Source organism: Sporothrix schenckii (assembly GCF_000961545.1).
Source record: "Sporothrix schenckii 1099-18 chromosome Unknown Cont48, whole genome shotgun sequence".
NCBI lineage: Eukaryota > Fungi > Ascomycota > Sordariomycetes > Ophiostomatales > Ophiostomataceae > Sporothrix > Sporothrix schenckii.
Window position 1 is genome coordinate 503,961 of NW_015971149.1, and position 16,162 is coordinate 520,122.

General features: G+C 59.5%; 5 protein-coding genes across 5 annotated transcripts; 2 read left to right on the forward strand and 3 right to left on the reverse strand.

Moving 5' to 3' along the window:
- Positions 1-2,342: 2,342 nt before the first annotated feature.
- SPSK_01128 (pre-rRNA-processing protein IPI3) lies at positions 2,343-3,869 on the reverse strand (the record flags this gene model as incomplete). The annotated part of the gene is made up of 1 exon (XM_016728059.1): positions 2,343-3,869. One exon carries the CDS (start codon positions 3,867-3,869, stop codon positions 2,343-2,345), a length of 1,527 nt encoding a protein of 508 aa, XP_016583994.1.
- Positions 3,870-4,779: 910 nt separating this feature from the next.
- On the forward strand, positions 4,780-7,959 carry SPSK_01001 (sin3 complex subunit; the record flags this gene model as incomplete). The annotated part of the gene is made up of 1 exon (XM_016727933.1): positions 4,780-7,959. One exon carries the CDS (start codon positions 4,780-4,782, stop codon positions 7,957-7,959), a length of 3,180 nt encoding a protein of 1,059 aa, XP_016583995.1.
- Positions 7,960-8,470: 511 nt separating this feature from the next.
- On the reverse strand, positions 8,471-9,040 carry SPSK_01277 (uncharacterized protein; the record flags this gene model as incomplete). The annotated part of the gene is made up of 2 exons (XM_016728207.1): positions 8,471-8,657; positions 8,730-9,040. The coding sequence occupies 2 exons, from the start codon at positions 9,038-9,040 to the stop codon at positions 8,471-8,473; spliced, it is 498 nt and encodes a 165-aa protein (XP_016583996.1).
- A 487-nt stretch (positions 9,041-9,527) lies between these two features.
- SPSK_01081 (lysyl-tRNA synthetase, class II) lies at positions 9,528-11,507 on the forward strand (the record flags this gene model as incomplete). The annotated part of the gene is made up of 1 exon (XM_016728012.1): positions 9,528-11,507. One exon carries the CDS (start codon positions 9,528-9,530, stop codon positions 11,505-11,507), a length of 1,980 nt encoding a protein of 659 aa, XP_016583997.1.
- A 203-nt stretch (positions 11,508-11,710) lies between these two features.
- On the reverse strand, positions 11,711-15,998 carry SPSK_00983 (DNA repair protein RAD50; the record flags this gene model as incomplete). Its single annotated transcript, XM_016727915.1, has 4 exons — positions 11,711-15,466; positions 15,542-15,625; positions 15,721-15,819; positions 15,870-15,998. The coding sequence occupies 4 exons, from the start codon at positions 15,996-15,998 to the stop codon at positions 11,711-11,713; spliced, it is 4,068 nt and encodes a 1,355-aa protein (XP_016583998.1).
- Between the last annotated feature and the right edge of the window lie 164 nt (positions 15,999-16,162).

Here is a 16,162-nt window from a genome sequence, read left to right on the forward strand (position 1 = left end):
AGAGAGGTAAACAAAAGGAAGAAAGGAACGGAAAATAAGACGAATGAGGAAACCTCGTCCACATGCAGCCATCCCATGGTGGTGACATGGGCTTATGATGTTCAAAGGTGGATCTTCTCTATGCGACAAGCATATCTACTTCTTACAGCTACGGCACACTGCACACTGCACCGTGCTTGCTACGTTCGTCTTGGCTACGCCTCATGTAAGGACGTCTCCTATCATGAGCAATCTCTGGGGGGAGTGTTTGAGATCCTCCGCTCGCCTTTGTTTGGAAGAGGGTCGCGGCGCCTGTGCACGATGCCGGCACTGCCCCCACCCGGAAGACCAAGAAAAAAAGAGAAAGAAAAGAAATAACGAGCATGGATATAGACATTGGCTTGAGAATGGGTGGTACGAATTGGCAATTGGCTCGAGGCGAGAGAGCCACTTGGAAGACGTTCTCCCGGGCAGACGTGTGTCCACTTTCTTTCTTGGGCGTTGTGAAACGGGTTTCATCGCGCTGGGAGAAAATGATAAGAAAACGCGGCTGCAACATCTACGGTGAAGAATAGAATGATAATAGATATCGGAGAGGAAACGGAGGCGTCACTGTGCTCACTGCGAAGCACAAAGTATCTGATCTCCATGTTGTGAATTTTTTACACAAATAAGGTCACGCTCGGTACGATCTAGAATGGGCCATTTTGCCAAGATAAAGGAGGCTGGGAGGATGAAGAAAACAAGGAAATATCGGTTCTGGATAGATGATGGATGCACAGGATGTTCGAGATGTGCAGCGTGGGTGATGAGGAAGAAACGCCTGATGGCAACAAAAGCAACAGAGACAACGCAGCCAAAGACCCTTGGCTGAGGCCGGAGAGTCGAAGCCGGCGAACGGAAGACGGAGGTAAGGGGCCGGGGGCAAATTAACAGACAAGAATGACCAAAAAAGGCACAAAAGGCACAAACCGATGGCACGAGGCAAAATGGATGAAGAGAGATCGACAGATGGAAGAGAACTGGAGGAACGAGCACAAAACTCGGAGCAGAGGGCCAGGAAGAGAAGACGAGAGAGAGAGACACGGAAAGAGAGAGACGAAGCACAGACAGAGGAGGGAAAAGAAGGTTGCATTTTGGCGATGCGGCGCATCAAACTCAGCCCGAGCCGCGTTTTCTTGAGCGACAAGGCGGTCTATCATGCGCAATATGAGCAGATAACGTGCATAGGGTTTGCCTTGGCTCGCATCTACAGTGAACTTCGTGCGATGCATGTCGTTCTTTTCAAATAGATTGTTTTTGTGGCTGGATGGAATGTAGTTTTCTTTTCGATGTTGTTTGCAGCTTATTTCCGCCTGAAAGTCTGAGCCTGGTCTATCCTTTATGTCCCTTGAATTCTTCCTTGAATTCCCACTACCTGTGACACTTTTATATTCAATGCTCGGGCCTGTCATTGTTTCTCTGCCAATGTGAGTGCTCGTTGGCGTCCAACGGGGTATACTTCATCTTCAGCGAGTCGAAATCTGAAGCAGGGTACGCGATTTGTGTTGGGCGGCAAGGGTGACGGCGACAGGGGGCCTACAAAAATAGAAACAGCGGCCGCGTGGAGTTAAAATACTGCTCTGATTATGTCGTTCGCATCGCAGTAGATAAGAGGGTCTGCATCGTATACACTTGTATGCATTCGTATGCAAAGGCGTTTTGCCGCAGCTGACTGGGTAGCAGTGTTTCTATCCTTTTCGTCTTCTGGCCTGTGCTGTCGCTTTCCAGTTTAAAGTGTTGCATTCCTGTCGTCTTAAATGCCGTTCGGGGCCGTGCGTTCAGGCACAGGGGTTCTGCATAGCGTTTGGTAATATTCCGTAGTTTTCGATTTTTCGATTTCTGCGGCCGCTTCTGCGTGTTCTTGCTTCTTCGCCTGTTCCTGCAACCCCGGCCCGCTCCATTCTGAAACCGCCTCAGGGCTAGGCCCCACCAGAATAGAAACGTAAGCTGTTGAATGTCGACAATTTCAGAAAAAAGCACAGAAAGGATGTCGTAAAGAACAGAATCCAGATTGTTTGAATAATCAGGTGAAAACGGTTGAGGCCGTTCTTGACCAAATGAGAGAAGGAACGCGGCTGCAGCTCCCATTTCTGTCACCTACCAACAGAGAGATTGTGTTCAAACGGGGGGTCGATGGTAAGATTTGAAGAATTGAACCTTGTGTCGTGTTTCTGTGCTGCTTTGAGATGCTTTGGAAGCAATATTTCTCCGATTTCCCCGGTTTGTTTCCCCGACTCGGATGTACGGATAGGAGAAACGATGTGAGGCTATGTGGCTGTGTGAGGCACACCTTTTTGCATCGCCATGGATCTTGTAGATGCTCATGACCGGGAGGCCTTGAGCTCGGTATAGCGCTGGATGGCCTCTTGGTAGAGCGCCTGCTGCTCGTTGACAATTTCCAGCAGCTCCGCGTTCTGCCGCCGGAGGTCGGCCTCGGCGGCGTCGCTGTTCGAAATTGTCGTTTCTGCAGGGGCCGGCTTGCGGCTGCTGCTGATGGCACCACTGCCACTGCCAGCGCCTTCGCCCAGCTGCTGCTGGAAGGCAAGGATGGCCTTGTCCAATGTGTCGGCTGGGAACCCGGGCTGATTGATGAGCGCGTCAAAAGCAGCCGTCTCCTGTGCAGCCACGTCTTCGTCGGCGTCGCCACTCAGGCCATCCAAAGCCACCTCGTCGAACCGCGCCGTCACGGTGTAATCGCGACCCATCTGCGACGGCTTGACTACAGTCTGGATGCTCGTCTGCGGCGGCACCACAGACGCAGCCGAAGGCAATGCTGGCGGGACAAACATCACGTTGGTCACGGCTGCGTTGAGGTTGGACAGCTCCACCGGCAGGGTTGTCTTCTCCTCACCCGCATCGCCCAGGTTCCACTGCATGATACGGCCCTTGGGATGGCCCGACAGCAGCGTGGCACCGTCGTAGCTCACCGTCAGGCACGATGCCGGGCCGGCGTCGCTCGGTACTGTGCCGAACGGCGTCGACACGGACACAGCCGTCGACGACGCCTCGGCGGCGCGCCCCCCCAGCAGTGGCCGGTCGCCAAACAGCTCAACGGCAAACAGCGAGCCACCACTGGCGGAGGCACCCGATGTCGACTCGTCGTCCGTGGACACGTAGAGCGCTCGTGCCACAGGGTCCAGCACTACGCACAGCGGCACCGCCGGTAACAGGAGCGTGCGCAGGGCCACACCCGTCTGGTAGTTCCACAGCACAAGCGTCTTGTCGCGGCTCGCCGACACGCACAGGTTCGTGTCACGATGGCCGCTGCTGCCGCCCACCGCTAGGCTCGTGACTGCGGCCCGGTGCCGCGCCAACGTCCGCTCCGGCTCTGCCTCGTCCGCCCCTTCGCCCTCCTTGCCCCCCAACGCCAGAAGTTGCGGTAGCGACCAGACGTGAACATTGGAGTCGTCGGAGCCTGACAGAATGTGGTATGGTGTCGAGGCCAGGGTCGTCACCGCCTGCACGTGGCATGGCGGCGTCGTCACCAGCCGCCCTGTCCGCGTCTCCCACAGAATGAGTCGACCCTCGACTGTGCCGGCCACCAGGACACCCTGGTCGTCACCCGCGAGCGTCACACACCGCACCTTGTCCGGCATGGGCACAAACGTCTCCTGGCCGCCGCGCAGCCGCGAGTAGACGTGCACATACGCGCGGTCTTGCTGCGCGGCAAAGACGTGAGCTGTGCTGACGGCGAGGCCGCCGACGGGCGTGGCGCTTTTCTTGAAGGTGGCCTGGACGGAGTGGGCAGGGCTGAGTGTCTGGTGGTAGATGTTGACGTCGCGCGCAATGGCCGTGTTGCTGGTCAATGGCGGGCCGCAGACGGCGGCAAAAAAGTCTTCGGAGAGCATGACGGAAGTTTGTGGCGAGAGGCTATTAGGAGGCGTCTCGGAGGTGTTCCCGGTCGCGACTGGTAAGGACGTTGCTGATCGAATGCACCTTCCCCTGTTGATCGATTCGCTCTTTCCTGTTCGTGGCCTGTCGAAAAAATCAAGCCAGTGTGGCTTCAATTTGGAAGGAGTGCCGTCGCGCAATACATATATGAAAAAGGAAGGTCAATGTACTTTTGAATGTACTTTTAAATATGCCGTTCACTTCCCGACTTTTCGCCTTTGGTCGCTTTCTTGCCGACTGCTTATGCTCTTCTCTATGCTCACCGTGATATCGACGAAGCTCAACTTTTTTTTCTTATCCGTAGTTTTTTTCTGTATCGCTCCTTCCGTCTCCAGCTCAAGCACGATGTGGGGCACATGCCAATAATTGCAGCCATTCAATTTGCCAAGTCACATGCGAAACTGTCGCTAAGGAGAAACCAAGGCGGAACGCTGGTGGGGTTGCGCCGTGGTGCTGAACGTGTTAAAATGCGCTAAACCCCCTGTAGCACAGGCCTAATACCGGGCGTTATTGCTCCGTTCAACCGCAGCCTGGACTCTTTCGTCATAATTAACCTCCTGGTCCTTCCTTCTCCCTGGCCTCCGTCCTCTCGAACCAACACAACACAAACTACACCGTCGAGCTGTTCCAACCAATACATCCAATGTGCAGTCTCCTATCGACGACGCTCCTCGAACTGGACCTGGGAACACACCCCGCCTGAATGCGAGACTACTAGAAGCGCCGGTGCACTGTCGACGATGCAGAGAGCTAGGCTCCATCGACCGCTGCAGCTCTGACGATCCCCGGCCGCCTCGACGACAGACGACTTCGGCTTCTTACTGTTGATCGACGCGACACATATAGACAGACGCGCTACATACAACCATGTCGTTTCGGTTCGGTATGCCGATGGTCCAGCCGGACAGCCGTGGTCACCGCGAGCGCGAGGAGGAGATCATGGCTGCCCGGCAGAGACACGCGCGGCCCGGCATCGTTGACGACACCTACCCGTACAGCAGCAACAGCAACTTCGACCAGCACAACTTGACCTCCCTGTCAGCCATTATGCCGACAAGAGTGGAGACTACCGGCATGGCCTCGTCGGCCCCCGCGCCCAATCGGCGGCATGTGGTGACCCCGGACCCTGTGTCCTTCCGGTATCTCGAACAAGACCCCTGCATCAGTGTGGTCGACCGCCGCGCCAGCCTCGTCGGCTACGAGCTGTACCTCGTCGAGCAGTGGGTGTGTTCGCGCCAGTCGCCGACCATTGTGATTGCCACCTACACGGGCGACCCGAATCATGCCGTCGTCGTCGGCGTGCTCTCCATCCCCGCGAACGAGAACGAGTGGTCGGCCCGCCTCAAGATGTACTTCAAGACGATGCAGCAGTACCACGCGCGGCCCAAGGACTCTCCGTTTGGCGAGATTATGGCCACGAACCTCAGCAGCTTCCCGTCGGCGCTGACCGTGATTGCTGTTCGCGACGGCGACATCCGCAGGCATCGCCAGGACTTCATTGTCAACGAGGACCTGAAGCGGCTGGGCTGCTCGGGCCGCTCCGGTCTGACACTCTCGGAACCGACGCGCGCCACGCAGGAAAAGTTCCAGTCGCTCTACAAGACCAGCGAGAAGATTCCGTTTTCCGAGTCTGTCGTGGAGCTCATCAAGCAGTGCCAGACGGCGCTTTTCATCTTTGGCATGCTCGAGTCGCAGTACATTGACGGCCTGCTGTGTGACGTGACGGAGACGGCCGTGGGCGACTGGTGGACCGAGGTGGGCGCCGAGTACTACAATGCAGAGCCGACCGACGGCATCCTGGGCCCTACGACCGTGGCGGCGCTTCTGGGCATGCTGATGGGCGCGCGCAGCCGGCTGGCGTGGTATGGTGCATCCGTGTCCAAGGACGTCTTTGACGTGGACAATATGAAGAAGGGCATCGGGTCCTTTCAAAAGGACCTGAAACTGGAGCGGACGCGGCGGCTGGACCACCAGACACTGCGGCGTCTGCACAGCGTCACGACCAAGGCAGCCGCGGGCGAGGGCGGCTGGGGCGTGCAAAAGGCAATCAAGTCGACGGTCGAAGGGTTCGGCGGAAAACGCGGCGAGCTTGTGTTTGGCATGGTGGGCGGCAAGGACAAGGGGAACATTGGCGACATCGAGACGCTGGACATTGACAAGTTCATCAGCCACATCTACGGCGAGAGGCCCAAGTGGCTGTGGTTCGGCAAGCCACGCCGGTCACAGACGTCGACCCTGCCACTGGGTGGCTTGGCGGACCATTTCCAAGACAGGGCACAAGGGACGGCTACAGCGACGCCTGCATCAGCGGCCCCAGCGTCCGAGCTCAACAGAGAAGAGCCAGCAACCCCGGCGGCCATTGGTAGCAGCCGACGAGCGCAGTCCGTCCCCCTGGACAGCGAGGAACCGCCCATCGGCGAGGCTCTTACGACAAGTGCGACCACTGGTGCAACGACGGAACCTGCCGACGTAGCTCTCTTAAAAAAGGACACAAAGACGCCCGTTTATTCGGCGGTCCCACCCGGGTCTGCTGTTAGTGTCTATGACAGCCCGAACGATCGAGACAGGGAAAAGTATAGGGACGGCGACCGGGACCCGCGCAAGCGGACCGTTTTCAAAAGCGTCGCAGGCCGAGTGAACGATGCAAGATCAGGACTGGGACGCATTCGCGACGCTGTCGGCGGTGGCTTGCGTGGCCATGCAAGCAGGCCCTCACGCGACGATGGCGGTGTGCTTGGCAGCGGGGGTGGTGTTCTCAGCCCCGACCCGTCCTCGGCGGCATTGTCAAGTGCTGGCTCGTCCATGGCCCCGGGTTCCGCGATGGCCTATCCAGGCATTTCTGGCCTAGCACAGGCTTCGCTTAACAGCCCCGCGATGGTGGGCCGTGCATTTACGTGGAAGAACAAGCCGGAGGAGTATCTCCGAAACATTCAGAGGGAGCGCGAGATGGGCGAAAAGCTGTTTCGCAACGCTGGCATGCCCGGCACAATACACAGCACCCAAGGACCGAATCCTGACGCAGACGCCATCGCAGCCGCCGCCACGGCGGCCTTCGAGACCCAGTTGGCAGCAAGACTTCCCGGGTATTCCACGCAGGCCAACGGCCGTGCCAGCCATCTGCGCAAGGACATGGCCATCTCCACAGCCAACACGTCAGTGGCGGGCAGCGTGGCGGGCGGCTCCGACCTGGAGGGCCCCATTCTCGAGGCCGAACGCGATGTGGGCCCGGGCGTCGTCGGCCTGCTCCGTCGACACAGTATAGCGGGCGGCGAATGCAGCCGAGACATGCTGCAACAGCCACTCCAGCGAGAAGAACAGCAGCAACAGCTTCCACAAAAGCTGCCCTTTGAGGTCGTATGGCCACGGCGGCTGTCATTCAGCGCTGCCGAAGAGGCCGTGCTTGGCTGGGACGAGATTGTCGACTTCCCCGAGGTCGGTGACGAGGACGATGGGGACGGTGAAGACAGCAAAGACGGCCAAGACGACAAGAATAGCGAAGAGGGTGGGCTTGGGAGCGTGGCCGGCGAGAGCCACGACCAGGCGATCCTGCTCGCGGCGTCGTCCCGGTTCGTGACGGCCCAGACGCTGGAGCGGGGGCTCTACCAGGATGTTCTGGCACTCAAGGACGTTGTGGGCCCCGTTGTCGTCGACCGCGTGCTGGCCCTCGAGTCGCTCGACGCCGTGTACGAGACGCAGATCGAAGAGGTCCAGAGCGTCTTCTTCCAGCTGTCGGGCGCCTACGAGCACGTCCAGGCCAACAGCCAGGACCTCTTGGGGATCGAGCGCGCGCAGACGACCGAAGCCGTGCGCGAGGTCGAGATGCTCATGGCCAAGGTCGAGTACGAGATCGGGTCGCTGGCGTCCAAGGTGCAAGACGTCGAGGAAGGCGTGCGGCAGTTTACGCAGCAGGTCGAACACGTGGAACGGCGGGCCGAGGAGCTCAAGCGCCACCTGGAGACGGAGAGCTGGCTGCACTGGGCGGTGCGCAGCCTGACAGGTATTGGCACAGGGCCCAACATTGTCGAAGCCGGCCCCCGTCGGCAGTAGGCGACGGGGGAGAGGGGTAAGAGAGGGAACGCCAGGAGTTGTTGGACAAGCATGTGAGAGCAGACTTGAAGCACATACACGGCACAGCATTTGCGATAGCGACGGCGTTTCTTACATTTGCTTGACAGCTCTCATTTCCACCAGTTTTCTTATGTACATGGGCGTACTCGTACGCAATATTTATGGCGCATTCTATTCGTTTTCATTCGTATCCTGGGGCCATGCTGGCCGTGTCATATCTTACTTGTTCTTTGCGCCAAAAGTATATGCCTGCTTGGATACCCATATTGTTCGTCTGTTTCCATGTCTATCGCTCGCCGCGTACCCCGTCCGTGTTGCACAACCCTATGACCCGAAAGAAAGGAATGGAAGTAGAGGAGAAATGTGTGTGTGTTCTAATGTACAGATGGCGTCGTCATCATCGCCCTCATCGTTGGGTCGTTTTTTCATGTGGCCCATTTTCTCGTGGTTTTCTTTTGTTATTTTGGAAATTTCATAACCGTTCATCTCCTTAGAACATACCGCCGCCGCCGCCGGCATTGCGCTTTGCCGCCTCCTGCTGCATGTGCTCCGACACGTTCATGTGCACGGCAAAGAACTTGGCCGCGCAGCGGTCCAGGCAGACGCTCTCGCCCTTGTTGAGCTCGCTCTCGCGGTAGTCGGTGGGCACGCACTTGGCGGCACAGGCCTTGATAAGGCTGGGAAGGGTTAGTATATTTGAGCACACATGTTCGTGTTCCACAGCCTGTCACTGCCTGTCCAGTACGTACCGGTTGTGCATGTCGGACATCATCTTCATCTCGGCCTCGACGGCCGCAATCTTCTCGGCCGACGAGAGCTGCGGGCGGCCCATACCAAAGAACGACATGATGGCGGTTGTGGCGGGTGTTTTAGGGACAATATTCTGTGTATGAAATGGCCGAAAGGCAAAGCGATCGTGGTCGGTCGTCAGGCGGTCGTCGTGGGAGGTCGTGTGTGCTACTTTGTTGTGTCGTTGGATCTTGAAAAACCAGTGACGTTTTTTAGGCCTTTTCCCGACGCTCCAGTCAGACTCTGGTATCTGATTCGTCGATATGACCATTTTGTGGAGCACTTGTGCATGATGGGTAAGATGGACCGTCATTGGTCGATTTGATAGATGTGGGTCCTTGCCGTCTCGATGTTTCCTGCCTGCCAAATTTTTCTCTCCTACAGCACAAGCTCCTGAGCTTCCCAACTCAAACGTCAACAAACCAGCCGCCCAACCACATTGAGCACGCTCCTTTCTCTGGTAAGATACCCTTCCACCATCTACACGTTTCCAAACCCAACTGAGCGGCAGCAGCTCGTCTACTATGATGAACCAGCATTAAACCTTAGAACCGTTGCGACTGACTGCAGCTTCGGCTTGCGGCGTGATCACAAATGCCAATATTCTGACAGTTGGACCTGCTGCTGCCAGTTTTTGTTACACTGCCTGCACCGCCTCACATGTCTTCCCAAACTTGTGGCGAGTGTTGTTCCTGCTAACACGTCGAAAAGATGACTGGCTGTTGCTTGCACGGCATGACGTGTTGCTGCCTGCCGCCATGAGCGCCGCCGTCTCTGCCGCCCTGCCGGGCCTCTTATTTCTCCGGCCGTATGCGGCACGGCACATCCAGTCCGCGGCAGCGCGCTCGTGCTCGCCGTCGGCCAAGAAGGCGTACCTGCGGTTCTACCAGACTGCGTGCGGCCTGACAGAAGCCACTCCGAAGAGGAGCTCCTCGCCAAGGGGACAAACAATGAGGCTGTGTGGCGCCAGGCTGTCGTCTTCCAAAGCCGGTAACAAGGCCAAAGCTGACAGCAGCGAGGCTTTCTCTGACTCCAGTGTCGTCGAGGACCGATCGGCGGTAGCCCTGCGTGTCAAGGAGCTGGCCAACGCCAATGCTCTGCATTACCCTCGGTACCAGCCCCGCGGCGACAGGCTTTCCGTGCCGCAGTTTCGCGCCGAATTTGATTCCGTCGCTGTCGGCGACGAAGTCCCGGGCCGGCGCGTCGAGCTCTCTGGCCGCGTGCTGTCGGTCCAGCGCCTCGGAGCGAAGCTGGTCTTTCTCAAGCTGGTGGACGAAGGCGAGCAGGTGCAGGTTATGTGCAATCTGCGCCAGCTGCGGACGCCTGCAGACGCCAACTCGCCAACAGCGGTCGAACCCGCAGTCTTTAAAGAGGCCGCTCGCCTGCTGAACCGCGGCGACCACGTGGCCGTGACGGGCCGTGCCATGCGCACGGGCACGGGCGAGCTCACGCTGGCGGCCGATGCGCTGCCCCGCGTGTACTCGCCCGCGCTGGCGCCGCTACCGACGCATTTGCTCGACTCCGAAAAGCGGGCGCTGCGTCGCCACATTGATCTGCTCGTCAACCCTACCGCGGCCGCCACGCTGCGCCTTCGGTCGCGCATTCTGCGCGAGATGCGCGCCTTTTTTGAGGACCAGCAGTTTGTCGAGGTGCAGACGCCCATTCTCGCGGATCTGTCGGGCGGTGCCGTAGCACGTCCGTTTATGACGGCCCATGCTCAGGCCGGTGACGAGGGCGAGGCCGGTGCGGCTGCCTCGGCGGGAACGTCGGCGGGATCGCGCCCCCTCAGCCTGCGCATCGCCCCGGAGCTGTGGCTGAAGCGACTCGTCGTGGGCGGCCTCGACCGAGTGTTTGAGATTGGCCCATCCTTCCGCAACGAGGGCATCGATGCGACACACAATCCCGAGTTCAGCACGTGCGAGTTTTACGCTGCGTACTGGACGTTGCCCCGGTTAATGGCCGAGACGGAGCGGCTGATGGCCCAGCTGGCGCAGGCGGCGCTGCAGTTCAAAGAGACGCCGGCTGGCGCAGGCCTACAGTCCGCTACTGAGGCGGGGGACGAGGCAGAAGCGGATGCGGACGCGGTAGGCACAGTCTCGAGCGCATCGGTGGACTCTGTTGCGCGTTGTGCAGCGGGCGGTCCCTTTGTGCAGCTCGAGTTCATCCCCTCTCTCGAGGCCGCCCTGGGCATCACCTTCCCCGACCTGTCGGCGCCCGATGCCTATGACCAACTACGCGCACAGTTGGGCAACAACAGCGGCGAACAGGATACTAGCGATGCCGACGGGGGCCGCCTTGCCAAGCTGCTGGACCGCCTGGCTGGCGACCACCTGGAGCCGCGCTCGTTTGCCAACTTCGACGGGCCCCTTTTCATTACCCATCATCCGGCGTGCATGTCGCCCCTGGCCAAGAGCTTTGTCTGCCCGCAAACCGGCCAGCTGGTCGCCGCCCGCGCCGAGCTGTTTGTCGACGGCCGCGAGCTGGCCAACATGTACGAAGAGGAGAACGATCCGGCAGAGCAACGCCGGAAAATGGCCCAGCAGGTCGAGGACACGGCCGGTGCATCCAACAACACCGTGGACGATAACTACATTGCGGCTCTGGAGTCCGGCCTGCCCCCAACCGGCGGCTGGGGCTGTGGCGTCGAGCGGCTGGTGATGCTCTTCGCGGGTGCGCGGCGAATTGCCGACTGCCTGAGCTTCGGCACACTGCGGCACGTTGTGGCGATGAAGAAGTGAGGTGCGGCATTTCGAAGCCCTATATACTCGAAAGAATCTCAAAACAGTGCCTTGTATTATATCTGTACATAGTGTATATCATGGAGTACAGTATGAATATGACCATGAAAATGAAAATGAATGAACGTCAAAACAAAAGCTCGCTAGAATCCAAAAAAAACGCCGTGCCTTATGTCACGCTACCATCCGAGATCTCAGCCAAACTATCCCTCCATCAACCGCGTAATGGGCTCCCGCGTAATGACGCTGTTTTGCCGGTCATCGCGCGACACGCGGTAGAAGGTGTAGCAAAAGTCCGAGCAGCGCATGTGCCGCAGGAACTCCTCGTCGTGCGTAATCACAATCAGCTGGAAGTTGGCCTGTGCCTGCCGCGCCTTGATGATGGCGTGCAGCGCCACCGCCAGCGACCGGATGTTGTCGCTGTCCAGGTTCGTCGTCGGCTCGTCCAGCGCAATCAGCCCGCAGTTGACGCCAAACGACTCGGCCAGCGCCAGCCGGATGATGATGCTCGCCAGCACCTTTTGGCCCGCCGAGCACCGCCCGCGCATGTCCATCTCCGTGTCCTGCTTGACCATGCACACGCGGTAGTTGTAGTTGCGCTTGCCCGTCGCCGTCTCGTTGTCGGACCGGATCAGGATCGTGTCAATGTCGGTGCCCTGGTACGTCGCGCGCCACAGCTCGCCCGCGATGCGGTTGACCTCCTCCATCTTGAGGCCGTGGTACTCCATAATGGCCTTGTCGAGCGCCGCCGAGTAGCGGCCCAGGTCGTCAATCGCCGCCTTGGTCGTCTCGACGCGGATGTGCGACTCGCGGTAGCGGAACTCGGCCTCCTTGTACTCCTGTTCGTACTCGTCCAGCAGCCGCAGCAGCTCCTCGTCCTTTGTCTTCATGCTGCCCCAGATCGCGCTGCGCTCCGCCAGCAGCTTGCTGTGCTGCACCTCGAACCGCTTGGCCTCCCCCACCAGCCGGTCGTAGTCGTCCTCGGCATTGCGCGCCTCCAGGTCCCGAATGTCGCGCTGCAGCTCGTTCAGCAGCCGCGAGTTGCGCCGGTAGCTCAGGTTGTCCGCAATGTTCTTCTTTTCGCGGTCGCTGTTGTCAATCTCCGCCTTCATCTTGTTGACCTGTGCCGCCAGCTCGTCCGCCTCACGCTCCTGGCCAGCAATGGCCTGCTCCAGCGTCGCAATGGCGCGCACATTGGTCAGAAGCTGCGCCGGCCCCCCGCGGTCGACGTAGTCGTCAATGTCCTTCTCGACCATCCGGAGCTCGCTCACCGTGTGCGCCACCGCATCGCGCTCCTGGGCTCCCACGCGCTCCTTGTCTTGCCCCCGCTGCACGGTGTCCTGCCGGATGGTGCGCGCCTTGGCGATCTCGGGCTCGAGGGCCTCGAGGTCGCGGTCCGTCTGCTGGATCAGTTCGCGCTGCTGCGTCGACTCGTCCTTGAACGCCTGGATCTGGTTGACGAGGTCCGCTTTCCGCTCGACCTGCCGCGCTGCGTGCGCAATCTTGTTCTTCAGCTCGCTCCGCTCCAGCTCCAGCGTGCTGACGGCATCCCGCATGCGCTGCCGGTCGTCGGACAGCTTGGCGAGGCGCTGTTTGGCCGCACGCAGCTGGTCGGCGCAGGTGGCCTGCAATTCCTGGATCTCCTCGGAGCTGCGGGACGAGCCCGCCGACTGCTGCTGCGAGGCTAGCTTCTCAATTTGCTCGTCCGACGCGGCAACGTCCTTGACCGCCTGCGAGATGCTTGCCACCGTCTTGGCCATCGACTCGACGTCCATCCGTTTCTCGTCGGCCTCCTTGAACGAGGCGTCCTGGTCCTCGAGCCGGCGCACCAGGGCATCGCGCTGCCCCTCGGCCGCCTTGAGCTCGTCCCGCAGGCCGGGCAGCTCCGACTCGAGGCGTGTATAGGTCTCGTACTGTGTGCGGACGGCGCGCAGCTGGCCCAGGTTTTGTTCGAGCATGTCCTTTTCCTGCTCCAGCTCCTTCTTCTGCTTGTCGTCGAGGTTCTTGGCAATCTTTTCAAGCAGCTTGGAGCGCTCCCGCGGCTGGTCGGCAAACGACCGGTCGCAATGCGAGCACTTGTTAAAGCGGTTCAGGACCTTTTGGGACTTGGAATAGTAGTCCTTCAAATGATCAAACAGACTAATGTCCTTCTCGGCCGTGAGAATCTCCGACTCCAGATTGTCCAGCTCTTCTTGGTACTCTTCGATCGACACGGATTCCGCGGCGCTGGCACCCTCCTCGCCGCCGGCCTTGACCGCCCGGAGCACCTCGAGCACGGTCGCCTGGCACGTGGCCGACTGCGCGACCGTCTTCTTTTGCCGATCGCGGATCGTGGACAGCTTGTACTCGACCTGCTTCAGCTCCTGCTGGCTGGCGTCGACCTGTTTGCGCGCGTCGCCGGCCGTTGTGACGAGGCCCTGGAGGACCGATTGGAAGTCGGCATCCACGGACTCGGCGGTCCACCCCTGGCCGACAATGGCACCGAGTTTGCCGCGCCACGTCGATGTCAGAGTGTCCAAGCGGCGTTTGCGCTCGACGGCCTCCTTTTTCCGCAGGTCGAGCTGGGCCCGGTCCGACGCGCGCCGCATACACTCGACCATCTCGCGGCCCAGCTTTTCGCTCTCGTTCTCGAGCTGCCAGATCTGGTTGTTCTCCTGCTCAATCTGCCCGTCGATGCCGGCCGCGTGCGCGTCGTCTGTGGCCCGCTTCAGGCGGGCCTCCAGGTCGGCGTACGTCGATTCGAGGATCGCCTGGGCACCCTCATCGACGTCCAGTTTCTGGATGTCGCGCTGCAGGACGGCCATGCGCTTGTCAATGACGGCAATGCGCTGCTTGGCCGCGACGCGGTCCTGTGTGCGGGTGGCCTTTCGCGTTTCCAGCCCGCTGATGACGGCCGTGTCCTTTTCCAGCTCCTTGGCGTTCTCCCGCTGCAGTCGCTCCAGATCGCGCCGCTTGTCCTGCAACAGCTTCTGGATGCGCTCCCGGAACGTCCGAATGTGGCTGTCGCGCAGGTCGTCGCTCTCGAAGCCGCGGATTTCGTGGCGCGCGGCGGCCTCGTGGATCATGTCGATGCGGGTCTGCAGCTGCCGCTCGTACTTTTCCTTGTCCGACTGGTGCTTGCCCTGCTCGGCCTGCTGGGCGCCGAGCGCATTGCGCGAGGTTGTGAGGCCGGCCTGCAACTGGCGGAACCGAGTCGTCTGTTCCTCCTTGTCGTTTTGGAGGCGCGCCAGGGTCGCCTCGTACTGCTGAAGGTGCTCGTCGAGCCACGCGTCCGACTCGGTGCGCATTTTGACGATGCTCTCCTTGAGCTCGGCCATGGTCTCGCTGCGCACCTCGAACTGGTCCTGCTTGCTCTTGAGCTCCTGCACAATGCCAAAGAAGGACGTGGCCTGTTCGCGGCGCTCTTTGGCGGCCGCCTGCACGTCGTCCATCTGCCGAGTCAAGTCCTCGCCCTGTTCGCGTAGGTCCTCGATCTGGGCTTGGAGGGAGGCCAGGTGCTTCTCGGCACGCTGGCCCTTTTCTTTGGCCTCCTTGTTTGTGGCCTCGAGCATCTTGAGCTTCTGCAGCTCCTCGCCCTGCTTCTTCCGGACGACCTTGAGGTTGTCGATGGCCTTGGTGTACTTCATGGCCTCGAAAATCTCATCAAAGCGCTTCTTCAGTGCGGCCGGTTCGCTCATGGGCCAGAGCGACTCGTCCTGGTGGCAAAATATGACGGCGTCGAGGATGGCGGACGAGACGCCGAGGTAGTTGGGCACGAGTTCGTCGAGTTCGCCGACTTTGGTGGAGAGGCCGGTGCGCTCGCCGTTGTTGTAGATGACGAGCGAGCCGTCGAGCGTCTTCATGGAGCGCTGCGTCTTTTTCATGGTGAGTTGCAGGCTGCGGGTGACAACCAGTTTCTGCCCGACGGTAGACTGGAAGGACAGGCGGACCTGTGCCAGGACCTCTTTTTCGCCGCATAACTAAAACGAGTACATGTATAAGAACGTGTTTGTTGGCCGCGAGAGGTACACCGAAAGGAGGGGACGGCAACGGACCTTGGGATCGTGGATAAAGGCGCCGCCTTTGCTATTCGGCGGCTGTTCGCCGGTGGTGGCATACTTGAGAGTCTCGATGATGGTCTATGGGCGTCAGTATAGATGTAGATATTTTGCAGTGGCTGCGAGACGATCGCCGTCCATGGGCGTCATCGGCCGTGGGTGCACGTCAAACGCACCGTCTTTCCAGAACCGTTGTAGCCGACAATCAGAGTCAGCGGCGTGTTAAACAGCATAGACTCTTGGCTGGCCGGACTGAAGGACCGGATGCTGAAGGGCTGTTAGCAAGTCGTTCTGCGCCGTGTGGGAGGCAGAGAATGACACTCACCCCCGGATTCCGAGCTTCTCGATCTTCGCTAGGGGTCGACGCCTGGATGTTAGCCACAATCGTGGATAGCTGCGAAGTCGAACAGCGTGGAGTATAGGAACGCACACCTGAGAGGATATGTGTCAGCATGGGAAGAAGAATCTACAGTGTACGGTAACGGGGATGAAGCGGGAAACATACATTGTGGCGAGCTAGATCGACCGTCACTCTTCACGAGAGTAAGAAAGACCGCCCCATCCAGCAGCATCAACGATAGGGGACCGAGCCGAAGACAAAACGAGCACCTATGGAGT